At 72.3% G+C, this 15,160-nt stretch overlaps 1 protein-coding gene across 1 annotated transcript in view; it reads left to right on the forward strand.

Moving 5' to 3' along the window:
- The first annotated feature begins 1,026 nt into the window (after positions 1-1,026).
- LHFPL4 (LHFPL tetraspan subfamily member 4) overlaps positions 1,027-15,160 on the forward strand; it is a 38,379-nt gene continuing 24,245 nt past the window's right edge. The window contains exon 1 of the mRNA XM_075917269.1: positions 1,027-1,470. Within this exon, the coding sequence (XP_075773384.1) occupies positions 1,065-1,470 (406 nt within the window). The 5' untranslated portion in view covers positions 1,027-1,064. The remainder of the gene's footprint in view (positions 1,471-15,160) is intronic.

A 15,160-nucleotide genomic window follows, 5' to 3' on the forward strand; every position in this document is an offset into this window, starting at 1 on the left:
GCCCCGCCCAGCTGCTCGGGAGGCAGCCAGGGGCGCCCAGGGCCTGGCCGAACTGAGCACGGCAAGGGGGCGCCTCCCTGGCACCCCAGGGTGCACGGCTCAGGCCCAGTGGGAGCAGCTTCCAAGGGGGTCGGGGACCGTCCGGCCTCTAGCCAGGGCCGGGACTCCCCGCAGGCCCTCGGCAGGGCGCGCCCCAGTGGGGCCCCTGGCAGGACGGGACCGGGCCGGGCAGCGCAGCCAAGTCTCCGGGTGCGGGGTGCAGTGGCACGTGCCGGCGCTGCAGGCCCCTTCTCCCACGGTCTCTGGGGCAGACCCCTCCCGCTCTCGCTCCCGGAGCTGCATTGCCGCGGGAGCGCGCCGCGCCGCGGGAGCGCGCCGCGCCCAGGAGCAGGGAGGCGGCAGCAAAGATGGAGTCGCCGCTGCTGCAGCTGGTGGGAGCGAGCGGGCGCATCTAGGGCTCCCCGCCCGCGGGCTCCCCATGGCCTGGCCCCTTGCCGGCCACCCCCCGGGCTCCTCCTCCGCGACGGAGCCCTTGCCGGGGCCTCGCCCCGCCGCCTAGCTGCGGCCCCGCATCCAGGTCCCGGCCCCGCGCCCCCAGGCCCCGCGCGTCCCCGCCCCGCACCCCCAGGCCCCGCGCGTCCCGGCCCCACACCCCCAGGCTCCGCGCGTCCCGGCCCCACACCCCTAGGCCCCGCGCGTCCCGGCCCCACACCCCCAGGCTCCGCGAGGCCCGGCCCCACACCCCTAGGCCCCGCGCGTCCCCACCCCGCACCCAGGCCCCGCGCGTCCCGGCCCCGCACCCAGGCTCCGCGCGTCCCCGCCCCGCACCCCCAGGCCCCGCGCGTCCCGGCCCCGCACCCAGGCTCCGCGCGTCCCCGCCCCGCACCCCCAGGCCCCGCGCGTCCCCGCCCCGCACCCCCAGGCCCCGCGCGTCCCCGCCCCGCACCCCCAGGCCCCGCGCGTCCCGGCCCCGCGCGTCCCCGCCCTGCACCCCCAGGCCCCGCGCGTCCCCGCCCCGCACCCAGGCCCCGCACCCCCAGGCCCGCCCCGGGCAGCCCGGCAGGATGCTGCCCTCGCAGGAGGCCTCCAAGCTGTACCACGAGAACTACATGCGGAACTCGCGCGCCATCGGCGTGCTCTGGGCCATCTTCACCATCTGCTTCGCCATCATCAACGTGGTGGTTTTCATCCAGCCCTACTGGATCGGCGACAGCGTGAGCACCCCCAAGCCGGGCTACTTCGGCCTCTTCCACTACTGCGTGGGCAGCGGGCTGGCCAGCCGCGAGCTCGCCTGTCGCGGCTCCTTCGCCGACTTCGGCACCATCCCGTCGGGCGCCTTCAAGGCCGCCTCCTTCTTCGTGCTGCTGTCCATGGTGCTGACCCTGGGCTGCATCGCCTGCTTCGCGCTCTTCTTCTTCTGCAACACCGCCACGGTCTACAAGATCTGCGCCTGGATGCAGCTGCTGGCGGGTAGGCGGCCCGGGGAGAGGGGGCAGTCGGGGGCCTGGGGCAGGGGCTCCGAGGCTGGCTCGGGCGGGGAGCGGAGCCCGGGCCAGGGGGTCCCCTCGGAGCAGCGGCTGCTTTCTGTCTCTCGGGCCTTGGGAGTCCTTCCAGCGGAGCTCGGAGCGCACTGACCCGGCGCCGCCTGCCGAGTCCCGCCCGGACGGCGGGGGTGGCCCCGAGTCGCTGTCCCCGAGCGCTGCAGGGCGGGGAGCCGGCTCCAGGAGCCGAGCCGGAAATCCCGACACCCCGCCCCCGTGCAGCCCTGCCTCCTGCCCAAGGTGGTGCAGGGTGGATGCATCCTACAGCCATGCACGAGCCCAGGGCCAGCCAGAGGGGACCCTGCAGGGACCACGCACTGCCGAGCCAGCCCGCCCCATCCCCACCAGCAGGGCCGGGCCTGGTGAGTAACCCCCCCCCCCCCCCATGCGGCAGGGGCCAGGCAAACAGCTTCCTACCTCTCACCCTGCAGGGGCCCGGGGCCCAGTGAAACACCTCCCCGACCCTGCAGGGGCCTAGGGCCAGGTGAGATAGCCCCCCGGCCCTGCGGGAGCCCCGTCAGACAGCCCCCCCCGGATCTGCAGCCCCCCCCCCGGCCCTGCGGGAGCCCCGTCAGACAGCCCCCCCCGAACCTGCAGCCCCCCCGGCCCTGCGGGAGTGCAGACAGCCCCCCCCCCGACCCTGCAGCCCCCCCCCCCGGCCCTGCGGGAGCCCCGTCAGACAGCCCCCCCCGAATCTGCAGCCCCCCCCGGCCCTGCGGGAGCCCCGTCAGACAGCCCCCCCCGAACCTGCAGCCCCCCCCCGGCCCTGCGGGAGCCCAGTCAGACAGCCCCCCCCCGCGACCCTGCAGCCCCCCCCCCCCCGGCCCTGCGGGAGCCCAGTCAGACAGCCCCCCCGACCTGCAGCCCCCCAACCCTGCAGCCCCCCCCCCGGCCCTGCCCCAGGACAGAGCCCCCCCCGGCCCTGCAGCCCACAGCCCTGCCCCCCCCGGCCCTGCGGGAGCCCCGTCAGACAGCCCCCCCCTGCACCCCCCCCGGCCCTGCCCCAGACACAGCTGCAGCCCCCCCGGCCCTGCGGGAGCCCAGTCAGACAGAACCTGCAGCCCCCCCCGGCCCTGCGGGAGCCCCGTCAGACAGCCCCCCCCGAACCTGCAGCCCCCCCCGGCCCTGCGGGAGCCCCGTCAGACAGCCCCCCCGAACCTGCAGCTCCCCCCGGCCCTGCGGGAGCCCAGTCAGACAGCCCCCCCCGAACCTGCAGCCCCCCCCGGCCCTGCGGGAGCCCCGTCAGACAGCCCCCCCGAACCTGCAGCCCCCCCCGGCCCTGTGGGACCCCAGTCAGACAGCCCCCCCCGACCCTGCAGCCCCCCCCCGGCCCTGTGGGACCCCAGTCAGACAGCCCCCCCCGAACCTGCAGCCCCCCCCGGCCCTGTGGGACCCCAGTCAGACAGCCCCCCCCGAACCTGCAGCCCCCCCCCGGCCCTGCGGGAGCCCCGTCAGACAGCCCCCCCGAACCTGCAGCCCCCCCCGGCCCTGCAGGACCCCCGTCAGACAGCCCCCCCTGACCCTGCAGCCCCCCCCGGCCCTGTGGGACCCCAGTCAGACAGCCCCCCCCCGCGACCCTGCAGCCCCCCCCCCCCCCCCCGGCCCTGCGGGAGCCCAGTCAGACAGCCCCCCCGAACCTGCAGCCCCCCCCGGCCCTGCGGGAGCCCAGTCAGACAGCCCCCCCGAACCTGCAGCCCCCCCGGCCCTGCGGGAGCCCCGTCAGACAGCCCCCCCGAACCTGCAGCCCCCCCGGCCCTGCGGGAGCCCAGTCAGACAGCCCCCCTGACCCTGCAGCCCCCCCCGGCCCTGCGGGAGTGCAGACAGCCCCCTGATGCTGCAGCCCCCCCGGCCCTGCAGGACCCCAGTCTGACAGCCCCCCTGACCCTGCAGCCCCCCCCGGCCCTGCGGGACCCCAGTCAGACAGCCCCCCAACCCTGCAGCCCCCCCTGGCCCTGTGGGAGCCCAGTCAGACAGCCCCCCTGACCCTGCAGCCCCCCCGGCCCTGCGGGACCCCAGTCAGACAGCCCCCCTGACCCTGCAGCCCCCCCCGGCCCTGCGGGAGTGCAGACAGCCCCCCAACCCTGCAGCCCCCCCCCCCGGCCCTGTGGGAGCCCAGTCAGACAGCCCCCCTGACCCTGCAGCCCCCCCGGCCCTGCGGGACCCCAGTCAGACAGCCCCCCTGACCCTGCAGCCCCCCCGGCCCTGCGGGAGCCCAGTCAGACAGCCCCCCCGACCCTGCAGCCCCCCCCGGCCCTGTGGGAGCCCAGTCAGACAGCCCCCCAACCCTGCAGCCCCCCCCGGCCCTGTGGGAGCCCAGTCTGACAGCCCCCCTGACCCTGCAGCCCCCCCCTGACCCTGCAGCCCCCCCGGCCCTGTGGGAGCCCAGTCTGACAGCCCCCCCGAACCTGCAGCCCCCCCCGGCCCTGCGGGACCCCAGTCAGACAGCCCCCCCGAACCTGCAGCCCCCCCCGGCCCTGCGGGACCCCAGTCAGACAGCCCCCCCGAACCTGCAGCCCCCCCGGCCCTGCGGGACCCCAGTCAGACAGCCCCCCTGACCCTGCAGCCCCCCCGGCCCTGCGGGACCCCAGTCAGACAGCCCCCCTGACCCTGCAGCCCCCCCGGCCCTGTGGGAGCCCAGTCAGACAGCCCCCCTGACCCTGCAGCCCCCCCGGCCCTGCGGGACCCCAGTCAGACAGCCCCCCCAACCCTGCAGCCCCCCCTGGCCCTGTGGGAGCCCAGTCAGACAGCCCCCCTGACCCTGCAGCCCCCCCGGCCCTGTGGGACCCCAGTCAGACAGCCCCCCTGACCCTGCAGCCCCCCCGGCCCTGTGGGAGCCCAGTCTGACAGCCCCCCTGACCCTGCAGCCCCCCCCGGCCCTGTGGGAGCCCAGTCAGACAGCCCCCCTGACCCTGCAGCCCCCCCCGGCCCTGCGGGAGCCCAGTCAGACAGCCCCCTGATGCTGCAGCCCCCCCGGCCCTGCAGGACCCCAGTCAGACAGCCCCCCTGACCCTGCAGCCCCCCCCCCCGGCCCTGTGGGAGCCCAGTCTGACAGCCCCCCTGACCCTGCAGCCCCCCCGGCCCTGCAGGACCCCAGTCAGACAGCCCCCCTGACCCTGCAGCCCCCCCGGCCCTGCGGGACCCCAGTCAAACAGCCCCCCCGACCCTGCAGCCCCCCCGGCCCTGCGGGACCCCAGTCAGACAGCCCCCCTGACCCTGCAGCCCCCCCGGCCCTGTGGGAGCCCAGTCAGACAGCCCCCCTGACCCTGCAGCCCCCCCGGCCCTGTGGGAGCCCAGTCAGACAGCCCCCCTGACCCTGCAGCCCCCCCCGGCCCTGCGGGAGCCCAGTCAGACAGCCCCCCTGACCCTGCAGCCCCCCCGGCCCTGCGGGACCCCAGTCAGACAGCCCCCCTGACCCTGCAGCCCCCCCCGGCCCTGTGGGAGCCCAGTCAGACAGCCCCCCTGACCCTGCAGCCCCCCCCGGCCCTGCGGGAGCCCAGTCAGACAGCCCCCCTGACCCTGCAGCCCCCCCGGCCCTGCAGGACCCCAGTCAGACAGCCCCCCTGACCCTGCAGCCCCCCCGGCCCTGCGGGACCCCAGTCAGACAGCCCCCCCGACCCTGCAGCCCCCCCTGGCCCTGCGGGAGCCCAGTCAAACAGCCCCCCTGACCCTGCAGCCCCCCCGGCCCTCTGGGAGCCCAGTCAGACAGCCCCCCTGACCCTGCAGCCCCCCCCGGCCCTGCAGGACCCCAGTCAGACAGCCCCCCCGACCCTGCCCCCCCGGCCCTGCGGGACCCCAGTCAGACAGCCCCCCTGACCCTGCAGTGGGAGCCCAGACAGCCCCCCTGACCCTGCAGCCCCCCCTGGCCCTGTGGGAGCCCAGTCAAACAGCCCCCCTGACCCTGCAGCCCCCCCGGCCCTCTGGGAGCCCAGTCAGACAGCCCCCCTGACCCTGCAGCCCCCCCGGCCCTGCGGGACCCCAGTCAGACAGCCCCCCAACCCTGCAGCCCCCCCTGGCCCTGTGGGAGCCCAGTCAGACAGCCCCCCTGACCCTGCAGCCCCCCCGGCCCTGCGGGACCCCAGTCAGACAGCCCCCCCAACCCTGCAGCCCCCCCTGGCCCTGCGGGAGCCCAGTCAGACAGCCCCCCTGACCCTGCAGCCCCCCCGGCCCTGCGGGAGCCCAGTCAGACAGCCCCCCTGACCCTGCAGCCCCCCCGGCCCTGTGGGAGCCCAGTCAGACAGCCCCCCTGACCCTGCAGCCCCCCCGGCCCTGCGGGAGCCCAGTCAGACAGCCCCCCTGACCCTGCAGCCCCCCCCGGCCCTGCGGGACCCCAGTCAGACAGCCCCCCTGACCCTGCAGCCCCCCCGGCCCTCTGGGAGCCCAGTCAAACAGCCCCCCTGACCCTGCAGCCCCCCCCCGGCCCTGTGGGAGCCCAGTCAGACAGCCCCCCTGACCCTGCAGCCCCCCCGGCCCTGCGGGACCCCAGTCAGACAGCCCCCCCGACCCTGCAGCCCCCCCTGGCCCTCTGGGAGCCCAGTCAGACAGCCCCCCTGACCCTGCAGCCCCCCCTGGCCCTGTGGGAGCCCAGTCAAACAGCCCCCCTGACCCTGCAGCCCCCCCCCGGCCCTGTGGGAGCCCAGTCTGACAGCCCCCCTGACCCTGCAGCCCCCCCGGCCCTGCAGGACCCCAGTCAGACAGCCCCCCTGACCCTGCAGCCCCCCCGGCCCTCTGGGAGCCCAGTCAGACAGCCCCCCTGACCCTGCAGCCCCCCCGGCCCTGCGGGACCCCAGTCAGACAGCCCCCCCGACCCTGCAGCCCCCCCTGGCCCTGTGGGAGCCCAGTCAGACAGCCCCCCTGACCCTGCAGCCCCCCCGGCCCTGCAGGACCCCAGTCAGACAGCCCCCCCGACCCTGCAGCCCCCCCGGCCCTGCGGGAGCCCAGTCAGACAGCCCCCCTGACCCTGCAGCCCCCCCCGGCCCTGCAGGACCCCAGTCAGACAGCCCCCCCGACCCTGCAGCCCCCCCTGGCCCTGCAGGACCCCAGTCAGACAGCCCCCCCGACCCTGTGGGGGTTCAGGCAGCTTCCCCTCTCTTGCCCTGCAAAGGCTGACTAGAAGCTGGCACACACAGCAGAATGTGGGTGCTGCTTCCAGGCCTGAGTCAATTCCTGCTCCACAGCGCCTGGTGCTGTGGCTGCAGGGGGGCCCCATGGGCTCAGCAGCTGCTCTCTGCCCACCCCGCCCTGCTGCAGCCACGGGCTTGTCACACTCCGGTGGGTGAGCCCTGCCAGGACACTCAAGCCAGTGTCACCGCCGGCCATGGGCCTGCTGCCATCCTGACACAGCTGCTGTGGCGAGCATGGCTGGGACGCGAGGCCTGGGCCAGTCAGATCCCACCTCAAGCCTGTGAGGTGGCAGCAGACACAGGCTGGGGCGGGAGAGGAAGCAGGGCCTAGAGGCACGGGCAGGGCAGCCTGGGCCCTGGGAGGCAAGGCCCTGTGTTCTGCATGACCAGCCCCAGGTGAGGGGTGCCGGGCAGGGCCCCAGAGGGGCTGAGTGTGGCCTGGGCGCTTGGGCCTGCCTGGCTAAACCCTCCTGGGTTCACAGCAAGCGATTGACTGGGCCAGGCCCCCAAGATGCCTCCATGTTCTTGGTACGTTGAGCTCTGCTCACCTCTGGGAGCGCGCGGGCCGGAGCCGCCGTCTAGTTCACGGCCGGGCCCCGGGAGTGCGCGGGCCGGAGCCGCCGCCTAGTTCACGGCCGGGCCCCGGGAGCGCGTGGGACGGAGCCGCTGCCTAGTTCACGGCCGGGCCCTGGGAGCGCGTGGGCCGGAGCCGCCGCCTAGTTCACGGCCGGGCCCCGGGAGCGCGTGGGCCGGAGCCGCCGCCTAGTTCACGGCCGGGCCCCGGGAGCGCACGGGCCGGAGCCGCCGCCTAGTTCACGGCCTGGCACCGGGAGCGTGCGGGCCGGAGCCGCCGCCTAGTTCACGGCCGGGCCCCGGGAGCGTGCGGGCCGGAGCCGCCGCCTAGTTCACGGCCGGGCCCCGGGAGCGCGTGGGACGGAGCCGCCGCCTAGTTCACGGCCGGGCCCCGGGAGTGCGTGGGACGGAGCCGCTGCCTAGTTCACGGCCGGGCCCCGGGAGCGCGTGGGCCGGAGCCGCCGCCTAGTTCACGGCCGGGCCCCGGGAGCGCGCGGGCCGGAGCCGCCGTCTAGTTCACGGCCGGGCCCCGGGAGCGCGTGGGCCGGAGCCGCCGCCTAGTTCACGGCCGGGCCCCGGGAGCGCGTGGGACGGAGCCGCTGCCTAGTTCACGGCCGGGCCCCGGGAGCGCGTGGGACGGAGCCGCTGCCTAGTTCACGGCCGGGCCCCGGGAGCGCGTGGGACGGAGCCGCTGCCTAGTTCACGGCCGGGCCCTGGGAGCGCGTGGGCCGGAGCCGCTGCCTAGTTCACGGCCAGGCCCTGGGAGCGTGTGGGACGGAGCCGCTGCCTAGTTCATGGCCGGGCCCCGGGAGCGCGTGGGACGGAGCCGCCGCCTAGTTCACGGCCGGGCCCTGGGAGCACGTGGGCCGGAGCCGGTGCCTAGTTCACGGCCGGGCCCCGGGAGCGCGTGGGACGGAGCCGCTGCCTAGTTCATGGCCGGGCCCCGGGAGCGCGTGGGACGGAGCTGCCGCCTAGTTCACGGCCGGGCCCCGGGAGCGCGTGGGACGGAGCCGCTGCCTAGTTCACAGCCGGGCCCCGGGAGCGCGTGGGACGGAGCCGCTGCCTAGTTCACGGCCGGGCCCTGGGAGCGCGTGGGCCGGAGCCGCTGCCTAGTTCACGGCCGGGCCCTGGGAGCGTGTGGGACGGAGCCGCTGCCTAGTTCATGGCCGGGCCCCGGGAGCGCGTGGGACGGAGCCGCCGCCTAGTTCACGGCCGGGCCCTGGGAGCACGTGGGCCGGAGCCGGTGCCTAGTTCACGGCCGGGCCCCGGGAGCGCGTGGGACGGAGCCGCTGCCTAGTTCATGGCCGGGCCCCGGGAGCGCGTGGGACGGAGCTGCCGCCTAGTTCACGGCCGGGCCCCGGGAGCGCGTGGGACGGAGCCGCTGCCTAGTTCACGGCCGGGCCCCGGGAGCGCGTGGGACGGAGCCGCTGCCTAGTTCACGGCCGGGCCCCGGGAGCGCGTGGGCCGGAGCCGCTGCCTAGTTCACGGCCGGGCCCTGGGAGCGCGTGGGCCGGAGCCGCTGCCTAGTTCACGGCCGGGCCCTGGGTGCGCGTGGGACGGAGCCGCTGCCTAGTTCACGGCTGGGCCCTGGGAGCGTGAGGGACGGAGCCGCCGCCTAGTTCACGGCCGGGCCCCGGGAGCGCGTGGGACGGAGCCGCTGCCTAGTTCACGGCCGGGCCCCGGGAGCGCGTGGGACGGAGCCGCCGCCTAGTTCACGGCCGGGCCCCGGGAGCGCGTGGGACGGAGCCGCTGCCTAGTTCACGGCCGGGCCCCGGGAGCGCGTGGGACGGAGCCGCTGCCTAGTTCACGGCCGGGCCCCGGGAGCGCGTGGGACGGAGCCGCTGCCTAGTTCACGGCCGGACCCCGGGAGCGCGTGGGACGGAGCCGCTGCCTAGTTCACGGCCGGGCCCCGGGAGCGCGTGGGACGGAGCCGCTGCCTAGTTCACGGCCGGGCCCCGGGAGCGCGTGGGCCGGAGCCGCCGCCTAGTTCACGGCCGGGCCCTGGGAGTGCACAGGCTGGTGGAGGGAAGTGTGGCTGGGGCGTCAGGGCCCATGGAATTGGCATGTGGCCCTGTTGGGGCTTGTGGCGGGGGCGGAGCTGGCCGACAGCAGGAAGGGCGGAGGTAGACGAGGCCTGGGAGCGAGGCTGGCGCTAGGCCAGGGCATTACCCAGCGCGAGGCCAGCGCCGCTGAGCGAGGTGCTGCAGTGAGAGGGGCGCGGGAGATGGGGTTTAGCAGGGGCTGGAGTGAGGGCAGCACCAGACATGGGGGGTCATGGAACAGGAGGGAGGGTTTCAGTGGAGCCCAGAGGCGGGCGGAGGTTGTACCGAGTGGTTACAGCTCTGGGCTGGCCAGACCCCAGGGAGGTAAAGGAGGGATCTGTGTCCAGGGGCCAGAGATTGTTCCCCTTGCCCCAGAGCAGCAGCTTTCCTGGTGGGGCTGGCAGTGGGGCAGGGGCAGAAGGGGGTGGGCTGGTGAAAGGCAGCAGGGGCCTGTTTCCATTTCTGACCCAGTTTTCAAATGCACTCGTGGGCTGGAGCTAGTGCCCGGGGGCTGGGAGAGAGGTTAGAGGGGAGCCAGAGACACCCAATAAACAGTCCTAAGCTTAGGCCACCCCCCATAGCTCCCCCCTTAGAGAGGACGCAGGTCCCCGGGCGCGGCTGGGGCAGCAGACTGCTTTATTGCCCCCACACGTGCACCTTGGACCCCAACACAGCAGCTGAGTGGCAGCAGTTTGGCCCCGCTCCCCCTTTCTTTGGCTCACCCGTCTAGCACTGCTGCTCTGCAGCCACGTTTACGCCACGCGGGCTAATGCGCAGGTGATGGGTCGCGCCGCCCGCTTGCCTTGCACTGGCTTAGCTGAAGCAGCATCACGCGCTGTCTTGCGAGCAGCTCCTAGGCAGGGGAAGCACTTCCGCCCTGACCGTGTTTCACAGACAAGTGCGACGACAGACCAGACCCTGTTCAGCGCAAGCGGCTCCCAGGGCTGCCGGGACAAAGGGGAGACGCATGTTCAAAGGGCAGCGCTTGCTGTGCCTGGGCCCTGTTCCTCTGGACATCTCCCACCCACCTGGAGGAGTGAGAGGCCGGCGGCCGAAGTCCTGCCCTGACTGCAGCGCTTCCGGGTACCTGTCCCTGGCAAAGTGCCCACAGGCCTCCGAGCCCAAGCGTGGCTGAGCCAGGGAGCTGCGGGAGGGAGCCAGGACACAGCCCTGTGGGCTCCAAGGAGGAGAACCGCGATGCCGGTTTTGGGACCCTCCTTCCAGCCGCTGTGCCTAGGAGGGGACCCCTGTGCCTAGGAGGAGCCAGGCCCTCGCGATGGGGCAGTGGGGCTCGTGGCGAGCAGGAGATGCATGCAGTGACATGCCTGCTGGGTGTGGAGGCGGTGGATTTCTGGAGCCCTCCAGCCCGCCGTGGGTGCAGCCAGTGGCTCGGGTCCACAGGGAAGGAGGGAGGCCCTGGAGGTAGAAGATCCTTGGGAGCCTGGGCTGGCAGCCGGGCAGAGTCCGTGTGTAGGGAGGGGAGCTGGGGAACCTCTGGGGAGCAGAGGAGCCTGGGCGAGGCGGAGGGGCTCCCCCTGGCCCCCAGCAGAGCCGAAGTGCAGTTGGGACGTTGTGAAGGCTGCAGAAGGGCTGGGGGCAAGGCAGCAGGTACAGAGGAGCGACCGACACGTCCCCCCAGTGCAGAGGAGCGGTCAGAAGGGCAGGTGGGCTGGGCAGTGTCCCATTCGGGCGGGTGGCCAGGGGCTAAGCGGGGCAGCGCGGGTGCTGGCGCTGAAGGAGGGGTGTCCCGAAGCCTTGCTAGAGCAGTGCTACCAGCAGGGGCCAGCGGCAGTAGCTTGCCCAGGGGGCTGGAGAGTTGGCTTGGGGGCTCTGCATGTGAGAGGACGCAGAGCACATGCCTCAGACGGAGCCCGAGAAGCGCTCTGGCTAGAAACTCCCCGCTGGAAAGCAAGAGCCGTGCCGGCGGAATGAGCCACCAGCCACCTGGCTGGGAGATTGGAGAAGCTTCCAAAGCAGGAAGCCCAGTCGGAGGGAGCTGTCAGCTGCCCCTGCGTTGCCCCAGGGCAGGACGCAGAGATGCGAGTCCTGCCCTCCATTGATGACGGCTTCGTGGAGCCGCTAGCCCTGAGCACAAGGGGAGAGGCAAGTCCTAGCCTAGACCTAAGTGTCCCCCAGGGCCTGGGGAAGAGGCGAATCAAGGGGAACTATGCAGTAAAAGCAACCAGGATGGGATTAAATTGAACATCTGCGGGGAAGAGGAAATAGCAGAGCAGCAGCATGGCACTAGGGAAAGGACAAAAGGGGGAAGCTTCTTAAATGGGAATGAAAAGGCACAATCACACAAGCTGCCTGGAAGCTTTGAAAAAGCCTAATAAAGACTCAGACTAACGGCATATAAATAGCCACCCGTCTGCCCGCCCACAAGGGGCAAGCCAAGGGCGCCAAGGTGAAACGAGGACAAAAGGCAGCTTGCAAAAACTGGAAGGATCTCTACGGGGGCCAGGGCTTTTCAACATAGTCACCAATGGCAGAAGGGGCGCAACACAGAGTGGTGGCAAACCCTGCAGATGACACAGCGGGGGCGTCTACGACGCAGGGCCTAACTGGAAATAAGCGACGCACATTGAGCTACGTCCATGGCGCGGCTTATTTCGAAATAGGGAGCGTCTACACAGCGTGTCTTTCGAAATGGAGCCCTCTCCCTCCGCCTCCCTGCACTCCTCGCACTATGAGGGTTAAGGAGTCGGAGGAAGAAGGCCTCCGGCTCGACAGCACTTTGACACTTTTTCAAAATAACTACCTGCAGCGTAGCCGTGGCCGACGCTCTGTCGGAACAGTGGGGCAGCGTAGCCGTGGCCGACGCTCTGTCGGAACAGTGGGGCAGCGTAGCCGTGGCCGACGCTCTGTCGGAACAGTGCGGCAGCGTAGCCGTGGCCGACGCTCTGTCGGAACAGTGCGGCAGCGTAGCCGTGGCCGACGCTCTGTCGGAACAGTGGGGCAGCGTAGCCGTGGCCGACGCTCTGTCGGAACAGTGCGGCAGCGTAGCCGTGGCCGACGCTCTGTCGGAACAGTGCGGCAGCGTAGCCGTGGCCGACGCACTGTCGGAACAGTGCGGCAGCGTAGCCGTGGCCGACGCTCTGTCGGAACAATGCGGCAGCGTAGCCGTGGCCGACGCTCTGTCGGAACAGTGGGGCAGCGTAGCCGTGGCCGACGCTCTGTCGGAACAGTGGGGCAGCGTAGCCGTGGCCGACGCTCTGTCGGAACAGTGCGGCAGCGTAGCCGCGGCCGACGCTCTGTCGGAACAGTGCGGCAGCGTAGCCGCGGCCGACGCTCTGTCGGAACAGTGCGGCAGCATAGCCGCGGCCGACGCTCTGTCGGAACAGTGCGGCAGCGTAGCCGCGGCCGACGCTCTGTCGGAACAGTGCGGCAGCGTAGCCGCGGCCGACGCTCTGTCGGAACAGTGGGGCAGCGTAGCCGCGGCCGACGCTCTGTCGGAACAGTGCGGCAGCGTAGCCGCGGCCGACGCTCTGTCGGAACAGTGGGGCAGCGTAGCCGCGGCCGACGCTCTGTCGGAACAGTGCGGCAGCGTAGCCGCGGCCGACGCTCTGTCGGAACAGTGCGGCAGCGTAGCCGCGGCCGACGCTCTGTCGGAACAGTGCGGCAGCGTAGCCGCGGCCGACGCTCTGTCGGAACAGTGCGGCAGCGTAGCCGCGGCCGACGCTCTGTCGGAACAGTGCGGCAGCGTAGCCGCGGCCGACGCTCTGTCGGAACAGTGCGGCAGCGTAGCCGCGGCCGACGCTCTGTCGGAACAGTGCGGCAGCGTAGCCGCGGCCGACGCTCTGTCGGAACAGTGGGGCAGCGTAGCCGCGGCCGACGCTCTGTCGGAACAGTGGGGCAGCGTAGCCGCGGCCGACGCTCTGTCGGAACAGTGCGGCAGCGTAGCCGCGGCCGACGCTCTGTCAGAACAGTGGGGCAGCGTAGCCGCGGCCGACGCTCTGTCGGAACAGTGCGGCAGCGTAGCCGTGGCCGACGCTCTGTCGGAACAGTGCGGCAGCGTAGCCGTGGCCGACGCTCTGTCGGAACAGTGCGGCAGCGAAGCCGTGGCCGACGCTCTGTCGGAACAGTGCGGCAGCGTAGCCGTGGCCGACGCTCTGTCGGAACAGTGGGGCAGCGTAGCCGCGGCCGACGCTCTGTCGGAACAGTGCGGCAGCGTAGCCGCGGCCGACGCTCTGTCGGAACAGTGGGGCAGCGTAGCCGTGGCCGACGCTCTGTCGGAACAGTGCGGCAGCGTAGCCGCGGCCGACGCTCTGTCGGAACAGTGGGGCAGCGTAGCCGTGGCCGACGCTCTGTCGGAACAGTGCGGCAGCGAAGCCGTGGCCGACGCTCTGTCGGAACAGTGCGGCAGCGTAGCCGTGGCCGACGCTCTGTCGGAACAGTGGGGCAGCGTAGCCGTGGCCGACGCTCTGTCGGAACAGTGCGGCAGCGTAGCCGTGGCCGACGCTCTGTCGGAACAGTGCGGCAGCGTAGCCGTGGCCGACGCTCTGTCGGAACAGTGCGGCAGCGTAGCCGTGGCCGACGCTCTGTCGGAACAGTGCGGCAGCGTAGCCGTGGCCGACGCTCTGTCGGAACAGTGCGGCAGCGTAGCCGTGGCCGACGCTCTGTCGGAACAGTGGGGCAGCGTAGCCGTGGCCGACGCTCTGTCGGAACAGTGCGGCAGCGTAGCCGTGGCCGACGCTCTGTCGGAACAGTGCGGCAGCGTAGCCGTGGCCGACGCTCTGTCGGAACAGTGCGGCAGCGTAGCCGTGGCCGACGCTCTGTCGGAACAGTGCGGCAGCGTAGCCGTGGCTGACGCTCTGTCGGAACAGTGCTGCAGTGTAGCCGTACCCTCAGTTACTCAAGCCACAAGCAACCTGAGGAAAGCTACAAGGGGAGCTCAAAGCCGGGGGACTGGGCAGCAAAATGACAGAGGAACTTCACTGTTGATAAATGCCAAGGGAACCCACGGCCCCACCACATTCAAATCACCGGGGTCTAAGCGAGCTGCTCCCCCTACAGAGAGATCTCTCTGAAAACCTCGCTCCCTGCAGGCAGAGATGCCAACGGACCATTGGGAATCGTTAGGGAAGAGAGCGAGCCTGGGATGGGAACGAATCCCTGGGACACCCCCAGCTACAAAAGGAGCAACTGGAATGCTCTGTATCCATCCTGCAGCACGCCACCAGGAGCCACCCAAAGCCCCGACTGGGCAGCAGGAAGTAGTTCTTCCCCCAGCACCCAGTCAGCCTGTGGCACCCAGTGCCAGGGGGCATCTGTACTGCCAGCGGGTGCTATGCATTGCCAGGGGATGCTATCCCCTACAGAGGGTGCTGTGCACTGCCAGGGGACCTATATATTGCTAGGGGATGCTGCTCACTGCCAGGGGGTGCTAGGCACTGCAGGTGGAGCTAGGCACTTCCAGGGGGCTCTACTCACTGCAGGGGAGGCTAGCCACTGCCAGGGGGAGCTATGCACTGCCAAGGGGCTCTACACACTTCCAGGGGGAGCTATGCACTGCCAAGGGGCTCTGCCCACTGCCAGGGGGAGCTATGCACTGCCAGGGGGCGCTATGCACTGCCAGGGGGCTCTACACACTGCAGGGGAGGCTAGCCACTGCCAGGGGGAGCTATGCACTGCCAAGGGGCTCTGCACACTGCCAGGGGGAGCTATGCACTGCCAGGGGGCTCTGCACACTGCCAGGGGGAGCTATGCACTGCCTAGGGGCTCTACGCACTGCCAGGGGGAGCTATGCACTGCCTAGGGGCTCTACGCACTGCCAGGGGGAGCTATGCACTGCCAGGGGGCTCTACACACTGCCAGGGGGAGCTATGCACTGCCAGGGGGCTCTGCGCACTGCCAGGGGGAGCTATGCACTGCCAGGGGGCTC

The sequence above is a fragment of the Pelodiscus sinensis genome, chromosome 11, assembly GCF_052426305.1.
Source record: "Pelodiscus sinensis isolate ZL-2025 chromosome 11, ASM5242630v1, whole genome shotgun sequence".
Taxonomy (NCBI): Eukaryota; Metazoa; Chordata; order Testudines; family Trionychidae; genus Pelodiscus; species Pelodiscus sinensis.